This window comes from Chenopodium album, chromosome 22 (assembly GCF_948465745.1).
Source record: "Chenopodium album chromosome 22, dcCheAlbu1.1, whole genome shotgun sequence".
Lineage (NCBI taxonomy): Eukaryota > Viridiplantae > Streptophyta > Magnoliopsida > Caryophyllales > Amaranthaceae > Chenopodium > Chenopodium album.
This window is the reverse complement of record NC_137855.1, coordinates 37,918,542-37,930,677: the sequence shown is the minus strand read 5'-3', so window position 1 is coordinate 37,930,677 and position 12,136 is coordinate 37,918,542. Positions and strand designations below refer to the sequence as shown.

The 12,136-nt window shown below is 34.7% G+C and overlaps 1 protein-coding gene across 1 annotated transcript; it reads right to left on the bottom strand.

The window, feature by feature from the left end:
* Positions 1-6,754: 6,754 nt before the first annotated feature.
* Positions 6,755-11,528, bottom strand: LOC145603496 (tobamovirus multiplication protein 1-like). Its single transcript, XM_081659411.1, has 11 exons — positions 11,216-11,528; positions 10,771-10,861; positions 10,635-10,687; positions 9,924-10,016; positions 9,468-9,539; positions 8,283-8,355; positions 8,137-8,182; positions 7,987-8,050; positions 7,585-7,638; positions 7,252-7,329; positions 6,755-7,165 (listed from the first exon to the last, which is right to left on the bottom strand). Exons 1-11 carry the CDS (start codon positions 11,372-11,374, stop codon positions 7,073-7,075), a joined length of 876 nt encoding a protein of 291 aa, XP_081515537.1. The 5' UTR covers positions 11,375-11,528; the 3' UTR covers positions 6,755-7,072.
* Positions 11,529-12,136: the final 608 nt, after the last annotated feature.

Sequence of the window (12,136 nt, the reverse complement as noted above, 5' to 3'; positions counted from 1 at the left end):
CATATTAGGCAACTCATTAGGTGAGAGTCATAGATAACAAAACTCACTTATTGAGTCGCCTAATATGTATAAGGCGACTCGACGAGTTTTCGAGTCGCACCTTATGTACAGGTTACTTTGAAAGTCTAATTTAAACCACCAAATAAGTCGGATTATAAAGTCGCATGCATATATAGGGCGATTTGTTAACTTATCAAGTCACCTCATATATATTAGGCGACTCATCGTTAGGTGCTTTGTTGATTTTAACCCCAACTTAACAAGTCACCTAATAAGTATGAGGCGACTCGATAGGTTTATAAGTCGCACCTTATGTACAGGTGACTCTAAAAGACCGATTTATTAGGGGTTTTTTGTAGTAGTGATGGATCCACTCAAATTTAGCCCAGTGTATTGTCTACTCAATTAGTGGATGGTTCCTGAATCATGGGCCTGACTCTGATACCAGTTAAAATATTAAGAAGAACCTAAAATTTTCCTACAACTGTATATCTTATACAATATAATTAAGATAAGATAAGATAAGATCAAATCTCAAGATACCCTAGATTAAATAATCCTATCCTAATAAATGCTATATTATTTAAGGAAACAATCCTAAGATATGATATCAAACATGATCTCAACAATTAATTAGTAACCAATTCTCCACTATAAAAAGAGGTCATTGATAAAGCATTGTCACATATAAACAATCCAGGCCACAAACTAGCTTTCAGTTAAAACTTTTAGTTCATAACTTCATACATTATTTACAGTGGTCTAAAATGGTGAATAATATGGCTTCTTTCCCCCTTCTAATGCTCTTACTCCTTGCTGCTTCTTCGGGTAAATATATAATTCAATTAATTTTCTCTTCAGAATATTTTTTAATGGTATTTTTTTTAGTTAAAACTTGTACACCATGATGTGTTAGATTTTACTAGCCTTTTATACATGCAATGCAAATGTTGTTTATAGAAAGCATAAAGTTCAACATCAAAAATAAAATAAAAATAAAAAATCAATGTCTATGTATAGTAATTCAATGGTGTGATTTTTGACATCACACAAAAACTTTAATCACGATTATAGTAAAATAAAAAATTATATATAAAAAAAAGATATAATTAATTTATGAACACCCTAATTTTTTTGGTCATATACTTTGTACGTAGTATTATTTTTTAAAAGCTAAATTGACAATATATATATTCACATGATGTTTCTTTTAACTATGATGAATATCGTATTTGTCTCTTTGGTTGCTGTAAAAAATTAATTACAAAAATCGATTGATTCCTAAAATAAAATATATTAAGTAGAAAAAAGGATGAAAAACCTTAATTTTAGTGATTGAAAAAAGTGAGCCACCAAAAGTATGATGATTAGAAGAGTGTAATTGTGATTGAGAGTCAAATTATTTATATGGTTAGTAGTAATCATTTATAACTAACACTACTGCACGATAATATGTAAAGTAAATGTGTATTTATATTTAACCTCTTTATTATTGTGATTTTGGTAAATAAAGGAACAACATCGGCTCGTGAGCTATATAGTATGCCACATCACTCTGGACCATCGCCTGGCACACCACCGAGTCTTTCCGACGTTTTATCAACTACTGATGTAAAGCTAACTCACTCTGGTCCATCTCCCGGCACGCCACCTAGTCTTTCAGATTTTTCAATAACTACTGATGTAGAACCTTCTCGCTCTGGACCATCTCCCGGAACGCCACCGAGTCTTTCAGATTTTATACAAACTACTGATATCAAGCCATCTCGCTCTGGACCATCTCCAGGAACACCACCTAGTCTTTCATATTTTACATCAACTATCGTTGTAGAGCCATCGCACTCCGGGCCATCTCCAGGAACACCACCTAGTCTTTCAGATTTTACATCAACTACCGATGTAAAGCCATCTCACTCTGGACCATCTCCTGGCACCCCACCAAGTCTTTCAGATTTTACACAAACTAGCGATATAAAGCCATCTAATTCTGGACCATCTCCCGGCACGCCACCGAGTCTTTCAGATTTTACATCAACTACCGATGTAAAGCCATCTCACTCTGGTCCATCACCTGGAACGCCACCGAGTCTTTCAGATTTTACAGCAACTACCGATGTAAAGCCATCTCACTCTGGACCATCTCCTGACACACCACCGAGTCTTTCAGATTTTAAAGCAACTACCAATGTAAAACCATCTCATTCTGGACCTTCTCCTGGCATGGCGCCGAATCTTTTAAACTTTTCACCAAAGGTTTATTAGATGGTTCATTGTTAACTAATGGTTGAGATAAGGGCATGTATGTACATACTAGCCCTTTTGTTGTAATCATGAGCAATAAATATAAATTTTGAAAATCCAAAATTATTTGTCTATTTAACTAAAACTTATCAATGATATATTGCTTGTTTCTATCTTGGATTTACTAATCCAATAAGGGGATGTCAATAGGGCAGGGTAAAACAAATGTTGACCTTCTCCTCCCCATCTCACTCCCACTCCCACTTGAATATCCGCACCCATCTAATACCCATCTTCAAAATACAACAATACTATTTAATATAAATTATGACTAAAAAAATCACATATTAAGTTATTCCACAATTTTTTTATCTTTATAATACGACTTTAAGTCTGTTACAAAGTATTATATATGTTACTACTACTTTATTTTACTTGATAATTAAAAGGGTATAAAGTATATATTTTATTTTCTTTGAATAAAGGAATGCGGGTATGGGGTGGGTACGAAGTGGGACCGGTAGAATGAGGCTCCACCTTACTCCATCACCCATGACAGGTATGATTTTTATCTCTATCCTCGACTCCTTGCCCCACGCCCCCACCACCTGTCAAAATGAGACTCATCCTCGCCCCATTAGAAAGGATAGGTCTCCTAATTGACCCGCCACACTGAAATCCTAAAATACAATATTGTTTATCAATTTTAAAATTTAATTCCGTACATCATCTTAAAATACACTCTTTCATCACTCAAAAATTACGAATAGACCACCCTTCAATTAACACCGTCTCCTAAAATCATATACTTCCTCCGTCCCTTAATTACAATCCTATTTCTAAATTTACACGGGAATTAAGGAACTAGGAATAACCCTAAAACCCAAGATTAGAAAGTACAATGGGAATTACAAGACATTTATTGTTGTATTTGAATAAAACAAAGATAAAATGATATTAAATGAAGCACAAGTCATCAATCCTTTGAAAATAAAAAGGACCAATCACATTTGTTTGTGAAAAATAAAAGGACCAAATATATTCAATTATAGTGCTGCACATGGATTCAGAATGTTATGAGTGGGAAAATTATGGTTCTTGTGCACACTACTAGAAAACAGGCTAATTTCGACGGATTGGTTACGACGGACTCGAAATTCCGTCGGAAAAAGCAAAATTTCTGACGGATTTTTGTTCCGTCGTATATTTCCGACGAATTAAACATTTCCGTCGGAAATTTCCGTCGGATTAAAAATCCGTCGAAATAAATGTTCATTCCGACGGAATTTTCCGTCGTAAATAACAATTTCCGATGGAAATTTCCGTCGTAAAATAATTTTAAAAAAATTTAAAACTGATTAACCCTAAAATGCACCCCTTCTCCTCATTTCCCCCTTCTCCTCATTTCCGCCTCCCTTTCTCTTATTTCCCCCTTCTCTGTTTCTCTCTCATCTTCTCTGCTCCTCCTTCTCTTTCCTCTTCTTCGTCCCCTCTTCTCTTCTCCTCCTTCTCTTCTCTGCTCCTTCTCGTTCTCCTTCTCACTCCTTTCTCTTTCCACCACCGACACTACCACCCGCCGCCACAAGATCGAACAACAACACCACCGTCATCAACAACACACCACCGTCATCAACAACACACCAACGACATCAACAGCAACTAACCACCGACATCAACAACAACAAAGGTTAACTACTTGAAAGGTTTTTTAGGCCAAATTCGGCCATGAAAAGCCTAGATCTAGACTTTTCATGGACGAATTTGGCCTTATTAAACCGTTTCCGTGGTGAAATTCGAAGCATATATCAATTTAAGGTATGTTTTATGTTTTAATTTATGATTTTTTTTTTTCGATTTTTTTTTTTTTACATATGGATTTCGGTGGTGGTGGTGGTTTGTAGTGGCTGTGAGATCTGGGCTTAGGTGGGGTCGGGTTCGGTCGGGTCTGGGTTAGGGTGTTTAGGTGGGTGGATCTGGGTATGGGTGAGGATAGGGTTTTGATTAGTGTTGTGGATAGGTTAGGGTGGTTGTGGTGGTTCGTTGGTGGTTTTATGTTTTAATTTTAAAGTTTTTTTTTTAAATTTGGTGGTTCTGGTGGCGGTGGTGGTGGTCTGTAGTGGCGGTGGTGGCAGTGGGTTAGGGTTAGGGTTTGAGAAGGTTGGTTTGGTTGGGGTTGACAGGCCTTTTTGGGTGGTTGGAGGTGGTGATACGCCGTGCCGGTGGTGGCACGGCGGATTTTTTTTAATTCCCGAAAATAGTTTCCGACGGAATTTCCAATTTCGTCAGAAATTTCCGACGGAATTCGCAGGTACCAGAAATTGTGTTTCGACGGAAAATTCCGTCGGAATTTCCGTCGGAATAGTGTTTCCGACGGAATTTTCGTCGGAAAAGGTGGTATTTCCTACGAAGGCATTTCCGACAACCTTTTCCGACGGAATTCCGTCGGAAACACCTTTTCCGACGGATTTCAAGGTGTTTTCGACGGAAAAATTCCGTCGGAAATGGGCCTTTTTCTAGTAGTGGCAACCATTAATTGCAAAACAGAAAAATAATTAAAGTAATGCCACATCACAACTATTTAGGGATAATTTGGGGATATTTGGTAAAAATTCAATTACTAAATAGGAAAAGTTGAATTGTAATTTTGAGACACCGAAAAAGGAAAGCAGGAATGTTATCAAGGGATGAAGGAGTACTACATTTGTTTCACAATAAATGCAATATTTTGACTTTGTACATCATTCATCTATTAACTTTGACTACACTTTTTTATATATGTATGAAAATTATATATTTTTGTGTATCTTTGTATACTTGTAAGGGTTGTATCCATTGTTAAATGGAGGTATTACTTTTTTTATTTTATTATCAAGTGTGAACTTTGCGATATCATTCTGAAATCGGACTTAAGTCTGGTTCACCATTTGTAGTCTAGCCCATGGTGTGGATCAAGTGGGCTGGTTATGATTTACAAATTCTTCTACGGACCCTAGTCCATCTAAAATAGCTAGACCCTTACTAAAACTCACCCTTATATGAATAAAACGCAACTTCATTCTTCTTCTTCTTCTTCTTCTTCCTGCCATCTTTACTTGTCTTTCATAATCACAATGTCGTCTCTCTTTTTTTTTTTTTTTTAATCTAATCCATTTTTTTTATTTCTTTCTTGATTTTACTTCATTCTTTTTTTTTCAAATTCTTATTTTCTCTCTCCTCTGTTCTTTGATGTTTTATCCCATTTATTTTTTCCATTAAAATTCTACATTTAACGTGATGGAACTAGTTCAAAATCCCGAAGATATCAATCCAGGTTTGTTATTATGAATTCATTGTGATCAATATTAATTTATTTTTGATTTTGAGAAGAATTTGAGGATGAAATCATTATTTTAATATCAATTGAAATTGTTTGATCGATTTCAATTTGTAATCGATTATGATTGATTTCAATTCGTGATCAATTATGATTGATTATTTGATTGTTTTTATAGTTTTCAATAATTTGATTGTTCTCATTAATTTGTATTAAATTGTATGTATTTTCTGATTTTGATATGAATTGTGGATGAAATCATTGTTCTAATATCAATTGAACATGTTAAAGTTAATTCGATCAATTTCAATTCGTAATCTATTATGACCGATTACCTGATTCGTTTAAACATTTAGTAAACATAATATGAACAATTGCAAATTTTGAACTTTTATTTAAAAAAATCTGAACTTCGAAAATTTTGAACATTGAACAATCGTAATATATCTGAAAATTCAGTAAAAAGATCTGAACAATTGAAAATTTGGACATTTAGTTAAATAATCCAAACATCGCAAATTTTGAACATTTAGTAAAAACATATGAACAATCGCAATGTATCACGCCTATTTTTTTTTTTTTTTTGAACATTAAAAAAAAAAAAAAAAAAAAAAAAAAAAAAAAAAAAAAAAAAAAAAAACTAGACAATTGCAAAATTTGAACATTTAGTAAAAAAAATACGAACACTATACCATGCCCATACTTTTAAACATTTGGTAAAAAAATCTGAACAATCACCAGTGGTCCATGGGTGCACAATAGACTTATTGGTTATAAACTTATAATTCATTGTTGGCCCACACTACCACTGTGCCATAGTTGTTAGGTTAATCTAATACAAAATTATACAACCTGAGTATTAATGATAATCATGGCCTGATAATCCAGGCCAAAACAGCATAGGTAGTTAATTGTGATATTATTGATGGATTTTTATGTAATTTGTAAGATAATTTTCATGTCAATGCTCATCTTAGAAGTCTTAACTTCAATCTTTGTAAATTTTCAATACGACTCATTATTTTGTAGGTGGTATAGAAACACCAAAGATGCAACTAGATGGAAGACGCCGAAATCAGAACAAGTTTTTCATAGTTGAAGAGCCATGTGATTGAATGGCAAAATAAAGAGAAGCAGCAGTTGGCATTTGAGCGTTGCTTATTTTAAGGTGGTGATTTCGACAGAGAAACACACAGTACATGACTAGATTTCTGTATCAAAATTGAATGGAACTTTATACAATTTGGGACCTTTTTAAGATCTAATAGTAGTTTAGTACAAATAAATGAAGTAACACCATGCCCCAGATAGAGACACCTGAACTAGTTCTAACCAATATGGCACAAAAAAACTGCAAACTAGATGCATGCACACAGATGGGGCGAGTACGAGGATATACTCCTTGTCAGGCAGCACAGACAGTACATTGGGCATTCAGATGATATCTCCGATCCAAAAGACAGCTCAATCCTAGGCCAATGAATCGCACAAGATTCTAAAAATGGCAATAATTTAAGCTCACTGGATTTGGTGATACTGACCAGATGCTCTTGTTGGAGGAAGCTTTCGCAGAATATAGAGGACAAGTGCGGAAGGTAGTATCTCAACGACCTAATATTCCAATATAAGTAAGAAATAAATATGTTGTGTTCAGATCATAGATGTAGATATGTTCAAAAATAGATAATAAAATATACCGTGTAGTATATGAGATCCAAAACTGGATGATCCAAGACTTCAAGAGATGCGTCAGAATCAAAGGCAGATACTACAACCTGTAACCATTTTTTAATGTAATGAGAACATTGTCAAGCAGGTAAAGCATGTGACAACTAATTCTGAATACTCGTGACAAGTTCAACACATTAGATCATACTAGCATATGGTGAAGAAACAGGTGAAAGGCAAAAACAGAAGATAGGGTCATGGCATCAAACATATGATCTCATCAATAATTGAACCATAACATCAGAAACAACAGAAAAGCTAAACATGCCCATATGATTCAGATGGCCGAGATCCAGGCTTACCATAACACAGCGAATGAGAAAGCAGGTGAAGCATATTGCTGTAACTGATCCAACCTGCAATAATATGTTTTAGTCAGAATGTTGGCACTAACTTGATCATCTATTCCACTGATACATCTTGATCGTTCACAGGCACACTATACAACACGAACCGTACAATCAATATTTCCTCGTGGCATATCTACAGTTCTACACCCTCAAACTCCAATTCTCGAATTTCAACTATCATTTAGTTTGGGTAGTAAAGTTGTGCTTTAGTTTTCAAAAGTTTGTAATGATTGTTTTAGTTGAAGCTACAAAATAGATATATAAAACACAGCGGAAAGATGTTTTTCAATTAATCTACCCTCGTACAAGCAATATGTCTTGTGCAAAATGTTGTCATTGGGATAGGAAAAAAACCTCATGAAGTTTCTTTCTTCGCCCCTTTGATTCAATTGGGAAGCGCCGCAACATGTTAAATAACCTATGAAACCAAGCAACAAGAATTATAATTCTCTAGATTTTACTTTATGCTTATGCACACAAATATAAATGAAGATTAATGTCTACCTTCCCCCGTACGACAGGAAACCAAGTGCTGCAATAAAGGACACCACTGCAGAGAGAAAAAATAGTGTTATGATAAATTAACAATCCACAACGGATAAGATAAACAGAAAGCAAAGTGTTGTAAAACATTAAGCTGCACAACAAACCTGCGATAAATATTTGTCCAATGGTTTCCGAAAAACTGCTATCATGTATCCATATGTATATCCAGATTAAAGCCTGTCATGCCAGATTCACTCAGTGCATTGCAGAATTAATAAGAGTGTAAAAGGTATATGTAAAACAGTTCAAATACTGATCAGCATGATCACCCTATTTTCCCTGCCCCTGCAAGATTATTCAACATACATAAGAGCACCTGCCTCAGTGCCAATCTCTCCCACCGTAAGCGCATATATCACTTATCATTTCCAAACCCATGATTTGCCAAGATGTTTGACCTTATTAAATACTTCGTAGTTCCAACTTATACAAAAATGTAATAAGGGAGAATTATACTTATTATTCAAATGAGTAAGCAGTGTTCATGACTTAACAAGTGAAAACATATATGAAGTCCATACAGGGTTAGGATCATCAAAATTCAAAAGTTTCCTATCATCCTTGCCCTTGTGCCTTTCTGAGGCTTCAATTGAGGGCAAGGAAAGGGGATTAATAGGACACAAAATAGATAACATTGGCCTTTCTATCTGAGGTAACAACAGGAATGCAAGGGCCTCCTTCGTGGTTCATAAATCTTGTTACTTCCCCATAGCCCTATTTGTTCTGCTTCAAGAATGCATGCACTATACAGTTAACTAATCTACAACACTTAGAGAAAGGTATAGGTATGATACAATCAAAGTCATTTTTCATTATGCTGAGACATGAAGGCTTTAAAAACTGAAAGATATTCTAATTTAGTTCACACTCCTGTAATGTTTGTTTCAACTTCTAGAAACCTTAACTGGCTGGTTTTACGTATTCATATATAGCTAGAGAAGTATACATGCTTTCAATCCTGAACACTCATACCATTTCATAATTCTTGATTTTCAAGGTTACACACACACACACACAAACAAACATTTGGTGATTGTTGTATTTGTTATCTTTTGATACTTTGAAGTTTGAACCTTGACATCTTGACATGACACATAGTACCGCATTGGACATAAAGTAATAAATAGCGTGGAATAAGAAATAAGCTGGTAAGTAAAACAGATAATATAAAATAGATACATTATTTATAAAGTGGTAAGACTGATTATACAAAGTACCAAGTCACCCCCTCTCCCAAGGGGCTCTGACCCGCTCTCACAAGATCTACTAAGAGGATAAAGAAGACTGACCTGTGTAGCATAGACTATACAATTAACTGCAATATACCAGGCCCTGAGCTTATTTGTTGAAAGACTTTTAGCCTGTTAAAGATTCAGAATTTCAAAATCAGGCAAACATGCATAAGCATTATGATTGAAGAATACATTAAATTATTAGAACTAGCCCTCAAATAATTGTATGAGCAAGATAAAGGATTATGCAAAAATACACAATATCAGTAAACCGGACACTGAAATTATGTGAAATAACATAATTTACATCGTAAAAGTATGGTTCAGTAATGCAATTCAGTTGTTTCATGTTCACAATAATCATTTCAGTAGTGCTGATGTCCTACACAAACATAACAAAAAAAACAAGCAAAAATATACCCCATACACAACTCATTGAGCAAAAAAGATTGTTTTAACAAGAAAATGCATCAGAGTGGTACAGAAAATAGATCAGAACACCTCCACACTTGCCTGATAATATATCTCAGCCCAGAAAAGAACCAACAGTGTGTATGTCGTAAAGAATAACAGCCCGGGGAAGTCCAATAACACTGATGTTAAGACCTGTGTAAAGCATAACATAAGAATATTATCATGAGCAACATCACACATTTATATCAACAAAGTAATATATCAGCATCAGGATGTAAAGGAATGAATATAATGACCAAACATAACAACTTTCCACACACAATGTCGTTTGTGATAAATCAAAGCACTGCTATTCTTGGGAATATGCTTAAGCATGTTGATTCTCAGGGTCCAAAAGACAGACAGTAACAGCTTAAACTTCCAAAATCTTGAACATTCCAGCTTTAGGGCTGTTTTAGTGTATGTAATACTATCTTTGTGATGTGCACTAAATGATGACAATGTTTGTAATACTCTGATTAACAAAGGCAAACCAACATCGTGGTCAAATCAGTCACTGGAGAGAGCTTCAAAGGTTACTAAATCATCAAAATAACACATATAAAGCTACATAATACTCGAAGTACGACACTTCCCTTGGATACGAACTCCATTAAGCATTCTAATGTACACATTATATTAAATCAGTGAGAATTTCACTTGGCAACATTGTTGTATTATGTTGTTTTGGACTCTAAATACACAGGATTTAACAATAAAGGCTCAAATATAACTTCATGAAGAATAAGAATAACCGAAAGGACTGCTCACCTTGGGCTTCAAAGTGAATACAAACATGTGAAACCCGAAAATCACAGCACGCACTGCAACAAGCAACTTCCCAATCTTAACACCAAGTAATTACATAAAAGGCAAGAAATACTATAAGCAAGCAAAAGACAATCACCTCCATTGACAATAAAATTCATCAAATGGAAAACCTTCTGCGTTGTCCAACCATATTCAGGCACTCTCATTTCAATCCTTATAAGTTGAATCTGCTCATCATCAAATTCAACCAAACCCAAATAAGTTTTCAACATTAGTATCAATTTAATCAACAAATTTCCAATCAAACCGAATTTGATCAAAGTCAAAGCATTGGAATTAGCTAATTAAAGTCAAATTAAACCATGACTAAACCTAAATTCAGCTCAATTTCAAAATACAATCATCTGAGCAAGTTAATCAACAAAAACCCAGATTCCCAAAACTCAATTAAAGTCAAAGGATTAAGCTTTAGCTAATAACATCAAATTATAGCAAGACCTACTAATTAAAAGTAAAAGAAGTAAACTTGATCAACTAAAATAAGTAGAATTGGCAGAAAATTGAACAAGAGGAAAGATTACAAGGGCAACAGCAGAAACGATGGCATAGATAGCACAAAGGGTTAAAAAGATGCCATCTTGCCACAGAGTTGACTCGTTGATCTCGTCCCACCAACTCGACACGAACACAGGGCGTGTGAATCCAACTGACCCTAGTAAATTGAGTGCCAAAGTCGCCATTTTTGACACCAGCAAACAACAGCAAGAAAGAGTGGAAGAAGATGATGATTGATGATGATTCTGGAAGGGAGAGAAAGAAAGGGTCCTACCAATGCCAATGGGTAGTTCCCACGTTGCAGAGAAAGATAGAAAGACAGAGAAATTTGAATTATTAGGGGGAGATCAAAATATGAAGGAGTTTTACTGCACTAATTACTCCGTATTATACAATCCGTAAGTATATAGAATTCGGTATAAGCCGTATAACTAGACCTGACAAACTGCAATAATCGGGCTGGGTCGGATTATTTTTGGTTTCGTGTCAATTTCAGGTCAATAATTGGGTCAGATATATTTTGGGCCGGGTCAATTCGGATTGAGTTAATTTTCTAATCGAAACACAGGTTATGTTCGACTCAAATTCAATATTTGCAAATTTATTATTGTTATTTTGTTATAAATATTACTACTTTTTTTGAGGAAATATAATTGTTAGTTGAAGTCGTAAATATAATTGTTATTTGTCAGTACATCATTGATATTTTTGTCATTATTATTACTTTGTACAAGATTTGGGTCTGTTTGGGTTAAGTAATTCGAGCTTAAATCAGTTTGGTCATTTGGTTATCAGCTTACTTAGGTTATTTTGGTTTGGGTCATTTTAGGAATAAGGTAATTTTAGTTTGGGTCACTTTGGGTATCAGATCTTTAATTCGAGTTAAAATCGGGTCAAGTCACTTTGGGTCGATCATTTCGGTTATCGGGCCAACGTCAAATATCGAG